The sequence below is a fragment of the Musa acuminata genome, chromosome BXJ1-4 (assembly GCF_036884655.1).
Source record: "Musa acuminata AAA Group cultivar baxijiao chromosome BXJ1-4, Cavendish_Baxijiao_AAA, whole genome shotgun sequence".
Classification (NCBI taxonomy): domain Eukaryota; kingdom Viridiplantae; phylum Streptophyta; class Magnoliopsida; order Zingiberales; family Musaceae; genus Musa; species Musa acuminata.
In genome coordinates, this window is record NC_088330.1 from 30722270 (window position 1) to 30741754 (window position 19485).

General features: G+C 40.3%; 2 protein-coding genes across 2 annotated transcripts; one reads left to right on the forward strand and one right to left on the reverse strand.

The window, feature by feature from the left end:
- Positions 1–1415: 1415 nt before the first annotated feature.
- On the reverse strand, positions 1416–10286 carry LOC103984272 (F-box protein At5g51380). The gene is made up of 6 exons (XM_065173504.1): positions 10040–10286; positions 9879–9956; positions 7847–7939; positions 7259–7365; positions 4935–6266; positions 1416–2006 (listed from the first exon to the last, which is right to left on the reverse strand). Exons 5-6 carry the CDS (start codon positions 6119–6121, stop codon positions 1751–1753), a joined length of 1443 nt encoding a protein of 480 aa, XP_065029576.1. The 5' UTR covers positions 6122–6266; positions 7259–7365; positions 7847–7939; positions 9879–9956; positions 10040–10286; the 3' UTR covers positions 1416–1750.
- Positions 10287–16060: 5774 nt separating this feature from the next.
- LOC135672508 (zinc finger protein ZAT9-like) lies at positions 16061–17483 on the forward strand. Its single transcript, XM_065180986.1, has one exon. It carries the CDS (start codon positions 16319–16321, stop codon positions 17279–17281), a length of 963 nt encoding a protein of 320 aa, XP_065037058.1. The 5' UTR covers positions 16061–16318; the 3' UTR covers positions 17282–17483.
- The last annotated feature ends 2002 nt before the right edge of the window (positions 17484–19485 follow it).

Below are 19485 nucleotides of genomic sequence, written 5' to 3' on the forward strand. Positions count from 1 at the left end.
GCTGTGGGTATGCCGGCAGCGATAGTTGCGTCGGACGACGGTGCAGCGTCGCTGCCAAGACGGTGGGGAGGTGATTGACCGTGCACACCGGGGCGTCGACCGCGGTGAAGTCGCGCGTGAATGGCTGAGGTGACAACCTAATTTTGACCCAAAACCCAATTTTGACACAATTGTCCTTAATTTTGCCCTAAATCTTTCCCAGTTGAGATTGGCCCAATTGGTTCCCATGTAATTAGGCTCGACCGGGAGGCCCAATTAACATAGGCCTCTGTACAGTATTAAAGAAAATGAGATTATTATTAATAAATGTTTATTAACTATATCAAAGGAGATCTATCGTATACTTTTGGGTTGAAATAAATATTTAGGACATGAATACACTTATTTTTCTAGAAATTTAGTTTATTTTGGATTGACAACATACATGAAACAAGAAAAACATGTGTTGTCAATGACTGAATATGATTATGCTAATCAAGGATTATGTTTGATAGTTATTATAGTTATTTTTTATTAAATAGTTTTATATAAATAATACTAAAGATAAGTTAAATAAATATTATTTATAAATTATATATTTTAATTTTATTTGATTAGTAGCTATGGAAGTGCCATACACAATAGGCTTAATGATGTGTGAATTATATTATCATTTGCAAGATATATAGGTTTTTAAGTTTTATGAGTCTAGTAACAGCCAAACTGTCATAGATTAGTAACAGTCAAACTGTTATTAAAAAAATATATTTATAATTATATATATATAATTAGAATATTTAAATAAATTTTAAAAAATTAAAATAATTATATGATGAAAAAGAATATACTATGTTTGCTCAGTATGAAAAATATTCATTTTCTATTGAGTCCTCGCATCGGTGGAAGTCTCATCTAATGTATGTGTATAAGCTACAATTTGATGTAGTTTGAACGAGGTTTATAAATTTAATCCTCTGGATAACTTAATACCTGAAATGGCCTGCATATATTTTCTCTTATGCATTTTCCTATTTATCAGGAAAATTTTCAGGATTCTGCAATGAGAAAGTAATGAAAATTATTGTTTGGTTCTACTTTCTTAATCTTCATTGTTTTCTTTTATTTATTTGGTTTGGCAGCTGGAATTCCAAACATGAAATAGTTCAGTGTTGATGGTGATTATAGTGTGCTTGTGATGGATTTATTGGGATCAAGTCTCGAAGATCTATTTAACTTTTGCAGCAGAAAGTTAAATGGATCAACTCTCGCTAAAAACTGCTTTGATGCTTGCAGTTCAAATGGAATGCTGCTGCTGTGTAATGCACAGTTCAATATTGGGAATATGCTTGTAAGTTTAGCTAGTTAAGTCTCTCCTACACAATTTGCCATGAGTTGGGCTGTTGTCTTCAAGATGGAGACCAATGAAGATAGAGTCATATGTAATTTGATGTGTAGTATGTTGAGATGCTGTAAAACCATCCTCTCCTTGTACATGGATAGCTAGGACACACTATAAGTTAGTTTTTGATGCTTCACATACATGATTAACGATGAAGCACTTTGGTTCATCATTCTTCTCGTGTACATGAAATGTACAACACTACTTTTGCATGCTACACCACAAAATGATGGTTCTGTATCAGTTTGGAAACACAGGTTTCCTGCTCAATTGGTTCACAAATCTTCTACAACCTCTTCTTGACCACTGGGTTCAATTTTCTATTCCTTTGGAGGAGAGGGAAGGTATATGAACGTACCACTATCTGAGACTTCACAACCTTCTGAAAAATCTCGCGCCCTTCTTCGCCATGCCGGTCCCTGCAAGGGCAGATTTACTATCTGGTCGCCACTTTAACTCTTTGAGGACTGAGAACAGGCTTGATAGAGCAGGAGATACTTCGCCATCCTTTATATTGTTGCACGAGATGACGGTGAGTCTCTGCAAATCCATCCAGGATAGAACTACCGACTCGAAACCTTCAGTTGTTACAAGCGAGCATCCTTCCAGTGAGAGAAACTTCACCCTCCTGCAGAGAGAGCATATGAAAACCCATCTATAACATTAACATATAAAATGAAATCAAAGATACACGACAAGAGGCCCATTTGAGTGTTTCATGACGAACAAACAGAAAAAAAATTTAATGTTTTAGACATCAGTCTTTTATAGCTTGCAATAACTGTTTGGAAAAACAATACCAAAACAAACACATACACAGACTTAGCAAGCATCAAATGCATATGCGCCCACACATACACATAGAAGCAAGAGCCAGGCATCAAATAAATGTCACATCAATCTTTTTAGGCATAAAATAAGCTGTAGCTGGCTGATGAAGCCATAAATCAGATACTAAAACTAGTGTTTTGACTTTTGATTGCACCGGACCAGCTACTAAGGGTATATGTACTATTACACAATAGGTTCCGTAATTTTAACGCTAGAACCATCATCAGCCACATATTAAATCCTCTTCAGAAATATAACATTTTAAGCAATTTAATTCAAATCATAAGCAATTATCCACATAAAAATAACCATTGGGCCACTTTGCCCCTCCGTGAAAAGAATAGATAAAAATCCTAATCAATGGTATAAGAAGTGGGCCATTACACCCATATAAATTGATTGAAGTAGGAAAAGGATAAGCAATAGTCAGATCTTATAAGGGTAGCATCCCAAAGAAATAGATCTAACCTTTTATCAGTTAAAAGACTGACCAACCATAAAAGCAGCTATAAGATGACGTGAACACAGAAAACTGAGACACCAGCTTCTAAAATTGGGATTTCATGCATGATTCTGGTATCAATAGCTACAGCCATTTTTCCAATCATACATCAAAATCATATAAGCAGATAACAGATTCCTTTTCCTTTCTTTTTTTTTTTTTTTTGCATGGATTGATGGCTGCCATGGCCACAGTGGTGTCTGTAAGTTTTAATAGGACATATTGTATTAAAAAACCCAAGTAGATATTGTAAAATGGCACACCTACAAAAGCAACAGACATTCAAAATCATTTCTATGTCCATCTGCCTCCATAAACCAAGATGCAACATAGTGAGAAAGTGATAAGGTGATCAACAAAAACAAAGAATTAAAAGAAAATATTAACTATAATCTAAAATGCAAAAATAAGATGGTCCAGTACTCATCTGGATCAGCTCAAACTGGCCAAAACTTAACAAAACCGCCCAAGTCTGACTGATTCCTGGGCAAATTCGATAAATACACACCTTGGTCTAGTTGGTTGTCCGGTTTCAATGTTTTGATCTCGATACAATATAAACAGATGACTAAAACAATTGATAACATTTTTCAAACTTTTAGAAATACATCATTTCTAAATTCAAATTTTTCAAAAACAAAAATTATCAAACTTTAAAATACCTCTTCCTCAAAGAATATCCACCCAAAATAATAAGCACCATAAATTGTAGACATGTATTGTTTCTTCATCCAAATTCCACCATAAAAGTACATTTCTTATCTCAAAAAAAATTTAAAAAAAAGAAAATACGTTAAAAACAAGCCAAATCAAATCCATTCGGTTCCATAGAAGTTTTGCAGCATGTACATACTTCAGTGGTTAAACTTGTCTTTTCTGTTTCTGCCAGTGAGGACTAGCCATGTGAACTGATGAAACAGTAAGGACTTGGAGAAACACAAATAACAATTACTTTTAACCCCGAACCCAGAAAAGAAAGCAAGTGGAGTTATCAAGACAACCAAAGGGGTCAGCTCTTCAAGTTCAAAATAAATGGATTAAACAAAAAAGCTGCACATATTTGAATATAGTTTCTGCATATATGCACATATTGAATCAATTGACGAGTTAGAAATTCTTCAGTTACATCAAACCATATACAGTAACTTTGTGTGTGTGTGTGTGTGTTTATATATACACACACACAATTATAAACCATATTTGGCACCACTTGAAAGTGATTTATTTATCCAACCATTCCAACCTTACATCATTGAGCAGTGACTTAGTTCAAAATGTAACTTTAAACCTATTACAACTGCATCTCTGTGGAGAAAACAATTTCCCTTACACTTAGTTTAAAGCTGCATGAGATAAAGTGTAATTACAAAAGCAATCGATAGAAGCCCTATGTAACACCCCCAATTAATCTCACATCGGAAATGGATAAAAATTAATATTGACTTATAAGGATATGATGAGTGTACTATGATAACTCCAGCTTAAACATTTTGGTCAGTCGAGTCGTGACATTTGGTATCAAAGCCGACTTAGTATTTGGACGTGGACAAAGACTAAGATTGACTTATAAAGATCTGATGAACTGAGAAATCAAAATAAAAAGTGATTCAGGATGATGACTGTTACCGCTACAGTATAGGCGACATAACAAATAGTCACCAACAGGCAATTAAACTCCGACGATGAGTTGTGTTGCAGCAAGCTTCATATGGTAGCTCCCTGGCAACAACACCAAAAGGTGCACATTGTGCTGCACTGATCATAAAGGAGATTGGCAGCCTGTGTGCCTTAACCATGACTGGCTGCCAATCTGCTGGCAATTGCAAACATCAGAAACTTGAAGTTTCCTCAGTGGCAAAGTTAGCTGAGCGGTCCAGGAAAAATAGTCTAGGAGTGAAGTTATAACTTGGACCAAATTTGATCTTCAGCTTCTGTAATGTGCTTTTCTATGACTATGGAACCATACAGTTTCCGGCACATCATCAAAACCAAGAAATGGCAGCAATTACTACATCATCAAACCCAAGAAATGGCAGCAATTACTACATCATCAAACCCAAGAAATGGCAGCAATTACTATCATAAAACGACTGAAAATTAGGGGGTAAATACAAGAAACATAGAGAAACATGCATACCTGCAAATGCTAAAACGAAGAAATGGCAACAATTACTATCATAAAATGACAGCAAATTAGGGGGTAAATCTAAGAAACATACATACCTGCAAATGCTCACAAGCGCGAACATGTTGTTGTCCAACCCCCAACAATGTTCAAACACAACATCCCTAACTGCCTCGCACACCATAAACAGTGCTTGTAAGCTTCTTTTATCCCGCAGCTGGCACCGGTGCATCTGCAGCGTCTCGACGGCCGGGCATGTCCCGAGGTGCTCCGATGGCCCTGGATCAGCATCTATCCTCCTACAGCTCTGCATTCTCAGAGTCTTCAGGTTTCCGCAGAAGGATAATGCCGCCAGCCAACCATCGTCCATCCGGTGGTCGGAGATCGTCAATTCCTCAAGCATCATGCAGCACCGCCCTATGGCAGAGATCCCGTCGTAGCTACCCTCACACCCACTGAGCTCCAGCTTCACCAGCCGCTTGCACCCATGGGCCAGTATGGTGAGCCCAATGTCGGTGACGCGAGGCCCGCAGTAGAGCCCGTCAACGGATCCCACCAGCCGCAGTATCTGGAGGTTCTTGAAGGCGAAGATGGAGCGGAGGGCTAGGTCGGAACACCGATGGAGCTCCAGCTCCTGCATAGTGTCGCACCCTCCAGCGATCGCCATGAGGCCGGCCTCCGAGTCACTGGCGACGAGGGAGAGCTTCCGAAGGCCAGGGCAGCTGCGGGCGACGGTCTCGAGGCCGCGATCGATGACGTCCGGGTCGAGGAAGCAGCACTCACCTACAGGAGAGTCGGCGTTGGTGTCGACCGTGACAGAGAAAGGACCCCAGGAAAGCAGGACGCGGCCCCTGGCAGCTACGGACGAAGGGGACGCGAAGGAGCCAGGGACGAGGTCGAGCTCAGCGAGGTCGGGGAAGCGGAGGAAGAGGCGGCCGCGGTCGAGGAAGGACCAGTCGAGGAGGGTAAGGGAGTGGCGCAGGCGGCCGACGAGGCGGAGCCATCGCTTGCAGACGAGGGAGGCGGGGAGGCGGAGGGGGTCCGGTACGGCAGCGAGGATGCGGAGGAGGAGCTTGTCGGAGAACAGCGCGGTGAGGTCGGCGCCGCCGCCGCCGCCGCCGTCGCCGCCGTGCCGCTGCCGCGGCGCGGGATCTTCTATGGTAGGGGTTTGGTCACTGAGCTGCATCTTGAAGACCACATGCTTGAGGGGTTTGTCAACGGCGGCGGCAGCGAACCAAGTGTTAGGCCAGCTCCTCAGGCGGTTGTGGTAGTGGGCATAGTACATCAAGGGTTCCGGCGAGAGACTGCGGAGGCCGCGGCGGGGAGCAGGGTGCTTCCCCTCTGAATCGCCATCTTATCTATGTGCCAAAGGGGCGCGTGCTGCTGTTCGTTTCCCCTACCTTCCGTTCAAAGCATCTGGTTTCCTCTCTCTATAGAAAGTGAACGATATACATCTCTTCAGAAGAGGGAGGGAGGGAGGGAACTCGGTGGCAAAATGTTTCACGCTCCGACTTAATTAAACACGACTTTGATCTCCACGGGGAGAAATAGACGCGCAGAAGCGCCTTGTTCTTCTCATGAGCTTAGTCGGTCGGGACGGGAGGACATGGAATTAAGCAAAAAAAACAAAAAAGAGAAAAAATATATATGCACGCATCTAATTCGGGCAGAACAAACAAAACACAACACTTCGTGACCCATTCGTGGCTCACCCGCCAGGTTATGCAGGATGCCCGTGCGGGGACCCACGCAGGAGGGTCACTGGAGACCGGTGGAACAAAAAAAATTCCTGCAACGGTTTTAGTTCTTGTTGTTATGTGGCGGGACTTTGTTTGTTGACGGTCTGCAGCTTCCGGGGAGCGTCAAAGCCGAGCCCGTCTTTCTTTTATGTATTTATTAATGAACCTTATTATGTAGAGTCTTTTTATTATTCAATTTTTCTAAAAATTTAAAAATAATATTTATTTATTTATTATTAATATTTTATTACTTATATTTTAAAAAATTAATTAAATAATATTTTACTTTTAGAACTCCTCTAATTTTAATTTTATCCTTTTTTATCTATATCTTTTTCAATCGTTACCTATCGACCTTTTTATCTTCGACATCAATTTTTTTTATCTATAACTCCCAATTCATATCTATCATCGATCATCGCTTCCAAACCCATGCTCATTGATGTTGATCATCGTGTTGACCTCACTTATCATCCCTTATATTGTCCTCTAAGGAGGAGAAAAAAAAAAGAAGAAGTGATTATTTATGTTCAATTACAAAATGATATTTTAAAAATATTAAAAAATTTAAAATAAATAAATAAATAAATATATAGCATAAAAATTGTATATAATAATCATATTATTTCTCCATCACCAAAACATAAGACTATGACTTTGGACATTTGGTCGGAGATAATTACCGGAACACCCTAAGGTTGGATTGACTATGCCGAACGGACGGCATGGATTTGTGTTGAAATCACGCTCTCTTTCCGCTGCCTTTTGGACTTCCCCCCACTCCTTTTAACTAAAGCAGACAATGAAACAAAAAACGATGTTAACCACATGGATAAGTACATATATAATTAGATTATCTAATTTTAATACTAAATATGCATGTTGAGTGGAGGATTGATGATTGATGTGCGAAGTGATTAATTTTAATACTAATTATTCGGGGTTTCAGTAAGAAAAGGCTCGAATCCCCTTGGCCGCCCTTTCGCTTTGGGGACGAGGACGACTGTACATGGACACACAAACAAATGACGTGCCAACTGTTTCATGCCCATGCCTGGGATTTTGAATTGCAAGGGCACGATCCCAAAATTTATTTCAAATGAGGGAGGAGCCACTTTGCGCCACCCGTTGAGTTTTGTTGACGACGGATGCATTAAATCACATCTTGTTAAGAACAGGTGGGTACTTCAATGTCACCGAGTCAACTGGACAAGCTAAAGACAGACAGACATATTGCGACCACATGACATGAGAGTAAGGCCACGACTTACCTGACATGAGAATAAATATTGAGAGGATCGTGAGTAGCTCTGCGGTGGTAAATTACCCTGGAAATTGAGTGCACCGATTTTTTTCCTTTCACCCTGGGGAACAGAATCCATGACAATGAAGTCAGATGGAATCAACAAAACTTGCAAATAATACACGATGGAAGAACATGATATTGGTCGACAAGAACAAGGACTAAATGAGCACCATTATGAGGTTTAACAATCATTAATGTGGTTGTTGCCTGTTTAGGCTAGCAAAAGCTTTTTAATCTTCTCATATTTTATTTAGGTCAAGAAAACACTCAACCCCGAGGTGCAGCCATCAAAACAGTGGACACATTTATGGGTCGAACGAGTTTAGGTTGGTCCAGTGCTCAATGGCTGAGTGAAAAAAATGATTCCACTAGTAACTTCAACTCTGATTGGAGTGGACTCCTTTAGTGATGAATATCTACTCAGCCTTTAGCCATCCCAAAATCTATAGGAGTTTCGAAGATGAACATCCAGCTCATAGCATCCTACAAAACTGGTTCCAGGTCATAGCATCCTAGAAAACACAGATTAAATGGAAGCTTATCAGGTACATAACCAAATATAACGGAGGAAAAAGGCTGCTGGGGAAGGGATAATTTTTTATTCAACAAAGCCAATAGGGCACATTCTTAGTTATCTAGATTCTTTCTAATTTGATTTTGCCAGGATCACTTTCTGATCATCTGATTGTGCAACAACATATCAAGAAAACAAGAACTTAGATATGCAAAAGGAATACAAAAACATATGAAAATCATATCTGTTTACAAAGTTTAGGAGAATCAACAACTGTAGGAAAATCAAATAAATTTGGGAGAAAAAAACTGTGGATTTCTTCTTGATTTTTTTAAACCAGACAGCAGGAAAGAAAATGTTCTTCTGTTTTCTTTTCTTTCGTTTTCTATCAAAGGAGACATGTAAGTTTAAGAGAACTAACAATGAACCTTTCACATCATTACATCTAGACTGCAATGGAATTCCAATCTTAAATTGGAAAAAAAAAATGTTCTAACATGAAAAGAATTTTCTTTAGCAAAAATAAAATTTGTCATGGTAGTGTACCATAACAAGAAGTACCATGTGGCAAACACAATAAATTATGTTATGGGCAATGTCACCATGTAATTGTGCTAGGTTTTTCTTCAATACCTAATTGGATCTAAACTATATCATTATGTTCCATTTCTTTGTCCAAATTTTAGACATCTATAGCCATGAATGACTGTTTCTAGTAATCTCATCGGCACAAATAGACTAAGTGAAAACTCAAAGAATTCTTGATCTTCAAGCCTGAGATCAAGATAATAATAATAAAATTCCCTGAGACCAAATAATATGGATCAAGAAGAGGCATAGATAGAATAAATAGAAATTCAGTACCTAATTGGATCTAAACTATATCATTATGCTCCATTTCTTTGTCCAGATTTTAGACATATATAGCCATATATGACTGTTTCTAGTAATCTCATCAGCACAAATAGACCAAGTGAAAACTCGGTGAATTATTGATATGCAAGCCTGAGATCAAGAGACTGATAATAAAATTCCTCTAAGATCAAGCAAGTTGGATGAAAAAGAGGCAGAAATAGAATATTAAGAACACACAAGAAACAATTAAGGGGAAAAAATTAACTAGTATTGTTAATCAGTACAGACATTATCTGGATTGCAGTAACAGAAAGATTGAAGACTCGACGGAAAGCCTATCTACTTAGCTGTTTAAAATTTTTAATTTTCCAATCAAAGCTACAACTTGCAGCGATAAGCGCGTCATCATTCATCCAAGCAACGGGATATCAAAATGACTACATTACTAATAAAATATGACATCTAAATCACATACTCCGCACTCAACAAAGAAACAAACAAGACAAGAGACAGAGAACCGACATCAAGAAAACAAAATGCACGCCAGAAATCAGCACAAGAAATCGATAAAAGGGGGGTAAGTTTGTCAATGACGCATTAAAGATTTGGAACAGGGTATGAAGTATACCTGCATCCCATCTTCATGGAATCTTTCAAAGAGAACGCCCTAGCTTACATAGGAGTGTCATCGTCGCACCCATTCCACCTACAGAACAAACCCTATTCCCTTTAATGCACAAAGGAATTCAAGAAAAAAAGAAAGGGAGAGAGGTTGCAATCAACGCGTACTCCCATTCTGGCAGGCAATATAGTTGACCCAATCCCCGAATTCGATCTCTCGAGCCAGCGGCGGCGCATGAAATTCTCAAGGAGGATTCTTGAGACGATCCCCGCTTCGGATCTTGCGGGGTTCCCTCGCTGCTCGACGAAAACCCTAGAGTCGACCATGGGGGCTCTCTGCTAGAACGATACACGGGAGGAGGAACACAAGGAGACGCGTCAGGGGAGCCGACGAGGGAAGTGGGAAAAGCGGAAATACGGAATATGAAAGAAGTGAAGAGCACCAAAGTGCAACGGGGAATTCTCGAAATATATAAAGCGCCGTTAGAGCCGTTGGGATCCGCCGAACGGCTTCAAAACGATTTGGAACAAAGAAAAGGATAATAAATAAATAAATAAAAGGCAAAATTGTACATATAGACATCCTCCAAATTTAGTGGCTTTTTTTATAATTCTTCTAAGATTTAATTTTAGCATATATATATATATATATATTGTATTTCGAATTTCTGAAAAAAAACTTGTAACTTTAAGAATTTTTAATAAAGGATTCCAACTTTGAATTTTTTTTTGGTAGAATGCCCTACAAAAGATCATTTTATCTTACCTTCATCGGACCCACCACCACCTCCGTTCGTTGGCCACCCCTATTTTTGAGTGGATCTCTTCACCATACTTGCTTAGTGATAGAGGCACAACCTCCACAACCCACCCAACAACATAGGTGCAGCAACCCCTATCGAATGCGCAGCAACAAAGGCGCAATAACCCTCGATGGTTGGCATGTAATGTCATCATCAATAAGAACAACTAACACATCCCCCCCACCCAATGACATAGGTGCAGCAACCCCTATCGAATCCCACTGGACCTAATGATAATGACACTCTGCAGAGGAGGAAAGGAGGCAGCCCATCCATGCCCACAACCTTTGTCACCAGTCATGGAGGGACGAGGCAACCTTCTCACCATCGATTATCGGTGAGGAAAGAGGAGGTGTGCCCTCGCCATTGCTCGCAATCCCCTGTCGTTATCAACCACAAGCGAGGGCGATGAGAGTGAACTTTGCATGTAACCTCCATCGTTGACTATGGAGAGACAGTAGAGGCTATACCTCCATCACTGATCCGACGAGGATTGTTGTGTCTCCATCACTAGATGGGTCAGCTACAACGAGAGAGGTGACTAGTGAGTGAAGGCATGGCTAGGGACGATGGTGGTAGACAATGGGGACAAAATGATTATTTTGAGAAAAGGTGAGCTATGTGAAAACTTTTAAAAATTTCTTAAAGTTATAAGGTTTTTACGAGAATTCACCCTATATTCTATTAGTTAATTATCATTACTCCTTGAAACTACCATATTATTGTAAGTGATATTTTAGTTAATTCATGCTTTATGTATTTATAATTTTAAATTAGTTAATGATAATCATTAAATATGAGTAAGTTGAGTTTTTTCATCCATGTTAATCGGAAATGTTAAAGAATCTTAGATGTTCTCAACAATTTATATATCATGGTTGATTTTGATCTCCTCCTTCTCTTTTGCTACTAGAACCTCCTCATGAGGTTTAAACAGTAGGTAGTATGTAGCAGGTAGCAAGCAGTAGGCTTTGGGGATTTCTCATAGTAGTTGGATGAAGTTTTGATGTAGATCTTTGGCCTTTGGAACATTGAATAAGAAGGTTGTGGCTAGAAGATGGGTTGTAGCTGTGCAAAACCCTCTCTCTCTTTTCTCCTCTCTCCTCTCTTACAGGATTAGAAAAGCTAGGGTCGACTAGGCTTTGCAAGGGACTTCTTTTGATTCTCTTTAATCCTTAAGGTTTAAAGACTTTCCTTGGGTATTGCACTTTCATTAGTAGCTACTTCTATTTGAGTAAGGGCTATCCTAATTTGAGTCCAATCAAGATTTAGATTAAAATAAATGGTATTTTCATAACCAAATAGGACTTTGAAACTTCAAGAGCCCCTTCAATAGAGCTTAGCCAGTTTGATTAAGAGCTATTGAGATCCTCCTTAGTCATAACTCTCTCAATTAGGCGATTGATACCCCATTGAATCTTGTTTAGTAATTTTTTCTCTCTCCATCTATAGGTTGAATATTTTATTTTGGTTCGTCGATGTGGTTGGTGTCATTTTACCTGACCATGTCATATTTATGCACTGTTTTGATAGGGTTCTTTATCGACTCGAGGGCTTTATTGGACTTCTTCGGGCTTTGAGGTTACTATTACCCCTTTTGGCTTCTACTCTTCTTTCATTATGTTGGAAGGCCTTGCATGTAGAAGTGAGAGCCATAAGCTTTCGATGAGCATTCACCATCCTCTTTCCTTGGCCGATGAATATCAAGTCTTCCGTTGAACCAATCTCATCTCCTGTGACAAGAATTTCCTTCCATCCTTCTAGAGTTTATACTTCTAGGGTTAGTGAAAGTAAATGACATTTCGATCTCATAAATAGAGATTCCAAAATTAACTTGATATATATCAAGTGGAACCATATCACACGATCACCTCATTGATGAATTCCTTTGTAATGGCAAAGTGAATCTTGAATTGTTGGTTGATCTTTGTCTCCACATCATCATAAAGCCATCCAAGATGATACGGGTGCAGATGCGATGTCGTATCTATGTCGAGCTTCTTGACTAAGCTCATTGAGATAAGGTTCTTTTGGCTTTTGAAATTAACGATCACATCAATGACCTCTTGTTTCACTTAGATCTTAAGAGTGAATAATTCTTTTTGAATTTCTAGATCGAGAGTTGGATTTGAGCTATAACCTTCAGTATAGACATTAGCAATAGACTCAAATTCATATTTGATCGTTCTTCGACTATTATTTTGGGAAGAGTTCTTTTGGTAGCTCCCTTTAGCCTTATCCGCAAGCTTCTTAGTACAGGTGTGGTTCATTCTCTCGATTACCATTGTCATATTATTAGTGATCTAAAAAATATATAATCTGATGGGACTCCATTCTGCATGAATCTGTTCATAGAGGCCAATGGGTGTATTTCATCATCGTCAAGTGATTGTTAAGAAAAATTTTGAGTATCACCACTTGTTGTCAAAACTTGATGGTGTATTCATGCATGAAATAGTCCCTTCTTTGGTGTAGTTAATGTCACTTCCTTCATCTTTTTTTGATATACTCTATATGGTAGAATTATTCTAGTATAAGCCTTTTGAATTATGTTCATGACATGCCTTCATCGCTATTAGTTTGAAGATAGGCTTTCTACCATACGAGCATGTGTTCAATTAGCTTGAGTCGATAAGCATCACCCTATCCTCATTGTTATAATAATATAGATCAAAATAAATATTAAGTTGATCTATCCATGAGTCTAATACCTTAGTGTTGATTGAGCCATCGTAGGAACGTATGTTGATATGAGCCTTGATGTGATGGGGTCGAGTTCTTATTGTGATGTTCTATTCAGTAACATTTTCTTCGTAGTTGCATGTCTTAGATAGAAACGACTCTCTCTCTCTTTTGCTGTGACACTATTTGCTTATTTATCTTTAGCTATAGGATTATTTTTGGCTTGCATCTAGCTCTTGACGGTCTTCATATGCTGGGCCAATTATCGCCATCTAGGCAATAATGCTAGCCAAAATTGTTGGATGGTTGGCTACCATCTCATCGATGTTTCTTCCTTGTAGTGAGTGTGGCTTAGACTCCAACTCCTGTAGCTCTTCTTTAAAAGTTTTGTATCATTGTTTTATAGTTATCATCTATAAGAATGTTGTTCTGATATCACTTGATCTATATAAGGTTCGGGTTCGATGATCTGTCAACCGATATCACTTTTCGGATAGAAGTTTTAATAAAGAAGAAAAATATAGCAGAAAAACTAAGTATAAAACCAAAAGAAAACAACCATATTGCTTGTAAAGCTAAAGTGCTAACCACCAAACTTAAAACTATGACCTTAAAACGTGATAGAAAGCTCATGGATGTATAAGAACATAGATTGTCTTTGGACAACACATAGATGCTCTCGATAGTTTGTGTGTCACGATCAGTTTTGATCTTCTCCTTTTTTATCGTTGAAGTCTCTTTCTGAGGTTTGAATTGCCAACAGATGAAGCTTTGATGCAAAGCTTTGACTATTGGAACTTATATATAACCCTCCCCATCTCTATTCTCCTCGTTCTCTTCTTATTTTTTAAGTTGAAAAAGTTATAGTAGGTTGAGGTTTGCAAGAGACTTCTTTTGGTTCTCTTTAGGATTTAAAGACTTTTCTTATAGGATGCTAGCGGCTAGGACTTTCCTTGAAGGACTACTATACCCCTTTTGTTTGATGATTGCCCTTATTTGAGTAAAGGCTACCCTAATATGAGTTTGATCATGATCGAGATCGAAGTAAGTGGACTTTTTAGGATCAAATAGATCTTTGAGGCTTCAAAAGATTCTACAATAGACATTTGAGAATCAAGATGGAGATCAGTTAGCCTTTTAGGATCAAATAGAAGGCTTCTAAAGGTCATTCAGCTTGGTTAGTTTGATTGAGAGCTATTGACATCATCGTGATCATGCATCTATTTGGATTAATGGACTATTTCATCATCAAAATTTAATAATATGATTTTTTTAAAAAGCAATGATAAATATATTATCATTATCTTTAAATGAGTGAAAATATACAATATATTATTAATAACAAAATTATAAAATGATATAAGTTTTGACATCATTATGCTGATAATATTCAATCTATAAGTTTTTGAGCTTATATTCAATCTATAATAGTGTATGTGCAGGTAATCAAATTTAGACCAAGTCAACATCTCACTTCAGTTGGCTTTGACATCAGGATGATCTTTAAGCCATTTGCATGGTCAAAGAGTTGATTAATTTCTCTCTTTATCGTCCTCTCTCCTAAATCTTCTAGTCATATATGTTCTACTTTTCCTCTCTCTTTCGGCATCCATCGCCTTGTCTCAGCTTCCCTTTTCTCGAACGCCATTTCCTTAGAAGACAACAGAGCTCCATGGCCACAGTGTGGAAGACAACACACTTCAATTCCACGAGAAAACTCCACTTGAAGAAGGCTTCCGAGTCCAACCCAACATGTGACGACCGCTCGTCTTTGAAGTCAAGAAAGTGATCAGCTACCGCAATCTGATGGCACTCTTATGTCGTACTCGTTGCCGACATGATCATGAAGGACTGGTCTGCGTATTCTTCTTAGTTGCGTATACACGCATGTGTTCCCCCCCTCCCCGTTATCACTATGGGAACAAATGTGTCAACTCAATACACCCCATCATGTTTATGGATTTGAGACTCGACTCGATAACCTACGTGTGCTTCTCATGTTGGATTCACGAATTTATTGGGTTTAGATCTCAGTTAGTTTCCGGTTAGACATATACAGTTTGATGGTTATCGTCCTCCGGACTTGTCTCACCCATATGTTCTTAAAATTCGATGGACCCACCCATCCACCCACCCAACTCGAAAAGAGACTCCACCAAATTATATTTTGCTTTGTTATTTATTTATTTTTCTGACGATTCTATTAGAATTGATCTGATTCCAATTCCAACTACAAATTCAGTTTGTTTGAGTTAAATACAAATCACAAATTGCAGCTCCATAAATTGGAACTCAGAGAAGAGATGAGATGTTGTCATCACAGTAGTTTTGACTTTGAGCTGCTGCATAATTAATTGTAACTGCTTATATTTGACCATATCCGCTTTAAAGAACAGTGATGTAATTTATAATTTCAAGTCAACATTAGCTTACAGTAGAAAGTGGAAATTAATTATAATGCAATATATACACTTATATGAGGGGAAACTAAATTGCCCAATGTTTTTAGAAAGAAAAATAATGTACACTTACATGAAGTAATTAACATTTGTTGGTTTAGTACTAAGAAAGGGATGGGTATGGCATTTGATTCCGGAGGAACCCTTGATAACTTTCCCATGTTTCGTGCACCGTCGTCGCAAACACAGTGGAGGGAGAGGGGATAAGAAAGATGCATGCAACCGTGCAGATGCGGTTCCCATAATGTCTTTAATGCCTTCCCTCCGTGTCTTGACTTCCAAATGCCGAAAGATACACTCCACTTGTTCTCTCTCTTCCTCTTTTCATTTCATCTCTCTCCTTTTCCTTCTCTTCTTGTGGTGAGGTGGTGGAGGAATGCTTGTCACCCTGCACTGTTTTAGCTCCCTCTCTTCTTCAACACTTGCCTTCTCCTCGTCCTCTGTGAAGAAGAAGAGCTTCCCAGTTTAGGTTGATCTCCGGTGCTCCTCTACTGTTTGCTTCGATGGACGGGCGCACTTGCAACGTCTGCTTCGGCCGCTTCTCCGACGGCTACGCTCTTGGCCGTCACATGCGCTCTCACGTCACCTCCACAGCCCCTCGGTCGAGGTCGTGCCGCCCTGGAGATTCCCACTCCTCCGTCTCCTCTGGTCATGCTGCGGCGGAGGGCGACGTGGAAGAGGAGGAGGCGGTGGAGGTGGGACTCTCTTATGGCCTCCGGGTGAACCTCCGGAAGAACTTCCGGCTCGTGGACTCAGAGTTCTCCTCTTCCTCCTCTTCTTCCTTCGCCGCCGACGAGCCAGCTGGCCCCTGCGTCGTCGTTCCAGACTCGGAGAGCGAGACGGAGTCACCACGCGCCCGTCGCCTCCGAACGAAGAAGCGCCGCCTTGGGGCCACTGCCCTTTTGCCGGATCAACCGGATGCGGAGCCGGCGAGCTCCGTCTCGCAGGCGACCCCCGACGAGGACGTCGCCCTCTGCCTGATGATGCTCTCCCGCGACTCCTGGGCCGCCGCCCGATCGCGGCCCCCGCTCCGGAGGGGAAGGAGTCGGCACCAGTGCGACGCGTGCAAGAAGGTGTTCCGGTCGTACCAAGCGCTCGGCGGCCACCGGGCGAGCCACAAGAGAATAAACGGCTGTGTCCCGGCCGTGGAACGCCGTGTCGCCAGCTCGACCGACGGCGTCGACACCAATTCCGATGCCAGAGTCTACGAGTGCCCCTTTTGCTTCAGAGTCTTCAGCTCCGGCCAAGCTCTCGGCGGCCACAAGAGGTCGCACTTTGTGTCCTCTGTCACCAACAAATCGCCGTCGAGCACCTCCCCTGTCCCCGCCGTCACCAACTACGTCCGCAGCTTCGGCCTTATCGACCTTAACCTGCCGGCGCCAGCGGACGACGACGTTGAGCTATCCGCCATTTCCGATACTGAAGTTCCTTTCCCTACCTCAACGTGTGGCAAGCATGCAATCTAAGCACTCTCTCTCTCTACCCACAGCACAAAGAGAGAGCAAACTAAGCCTAAAGACACAGAAACACAAAAAGTGTCGAAGTTTTGAGATAAACTAAGAAGCTTCAACTCCTCCTCTTCCAGTCTAACACTGGATAAAGCTGGTGATTTGATTATGTTGTTGATATTGCCCTCAAACAGGGGAGGAATGCAGAAGCTTTTCTTCACCCTTTCCCTTCTTCGAGCTCTCATCCTTTCGCGAAGCTTTCTCTGCGCGTTACTCCTCCTGGTCTGGGCTGCGCGAAGAGCGGCTTCGATCGAAGTGCGCGGTTCGGTTTGGGTCCAATTGCACACTTTGTAGGCGGTTCGAACCGGAACAAGAAGAAATTGAACCGGATCCCGCAGAAGCTATTTGGTGGAGCATTGGAAACTCTTGCTATACCAAAGAAAACACCTACCCGTCGTTGCCAGTTTCCATGGCATGTTTTTGCTTCTCGCAACAAAAGCATCGAACTGTTTTATATTTCCTGCAGATGCTTCTACCACAATTACGTGAGCGATTAAAGGACAGCTTGGAGTGTACATGATGCGCGTGAGGGTGGCAAAGGAATAAAGTAGGAGGGCGAGAAGAATAACATGTATCATGAGATAGGTTGGCTGTTGTCGACTGGGGCAGAGGGAGAGAGAGAGAGAGAGAGAGAGAGAGTTGAGTGTGGGGTTGCGGGCTTTCCACTCTTCACACAACTTTCAAGCGAGCATTGGAATGGCCAAAGGAACAACTCAAATAGCTGCTCACTACTGCAGGTTACTGGCTCAGCTCCTTCTCTTCCTTTCTTCCCGTCTCACTTGCACCGGGAATCTCAATCGTAACAGCATAAGATGGATCTCTACTTGCAGGGACAAAACAAGATAATCTGAACAATATAACTACGAGAAATTTATTTCCTTTAGGTAGGAAATCCATGGTCTCCATGTTGCTTAAGATGGCCTCGTGCATCCTTGACTTGAAATCCATGGGCTCGAGTAGGTTTGACGCTTAAACAGGGCAAAGACCTCTAGCTATCAAACACCGAGACATTAAATACGGATTACTTCCATGCAGCACTCATGCTAAGGTACAGATTCGACATCTAAACAGAGAAGCTGCCACAGAGATTTACTGCAGTGCTCTGTTGTCTCATCGGGAAAGAGTCGACGCATGCAGATCAATGGCAACGAAAAGTACTAGAAGGCTGCATAGAGATGAAATTAGGTTCTTCGTTCCACAGAAAGCTATTCCTGTCAGAAGATGTGAGAGAATTCATAGAACAATTAGTATTCGGCATCCACAGAGTTGACTGATTTGATTGGTGATCAGGGGAAGCCATCATGGTGACGTTTCTTGCATGCACAGTGAGGTAAAAAGATTTATCAAAGGAGATGGAAATCCTTCACATTTGCGCCAGTGTTGTCCATCAAATTGCTGTGGTTTCAACTGTGATTGCTGCACTTCCAGAGACCACAGCTGCCTGTTATAACTCAATTAAGAAGCATTTGTGTGTCATTATGATGTTTATAATTAAGAAGCATTTGTTAATAATGTGTCATTATCACTTGGCAAAATGAAGTATCGAGGCTTGGAAGATGATGATGATGATCAAGTGCTTCACTTTTGCTCTCTACCTTTTTCACTTCCCCTGCCTTTTTATGCAAGAAGAGTACACAGTTACATGAGGAAGGCAGTAGCTGTGATGATAATTTGTAGATTGTAGGTGGACAAGCAGATCTTTATTTGCAGTGGATGTTCATCCACCTCAAGTCTTTTCTCCTTTGCTTTTGTGCAGATTTAACTTCAATATACATATATATATATATATATATATAAGATTATATTCTCAAGTGACTGTAATAGAGAATCATTAAAGATCTTGGAAGCAAAAGATATAGTATGATAGCTCCAAGTCTAAAGAATCTTGAATCATAATGCATGCTAGTCCCTTTATTCAACCCATGGCTTGGTGAGGATAACCATATATATATGAAATATTGACCTTCAACAAAGACTTTATATGAGGAAAGTATTAGATTTTACAATTTTATATTTCTTTCTCAATTTTTTATATTTCCCCTTATAAGTCCTCAATTTAAAGATGGAAAAGAAAAGAAAAATATACTGAAAGCACTTAATGTATCCAAACATAAAAATTAGTTTACATGAAATCAATTAATTCCTTAAAAAAAGACTTTGAT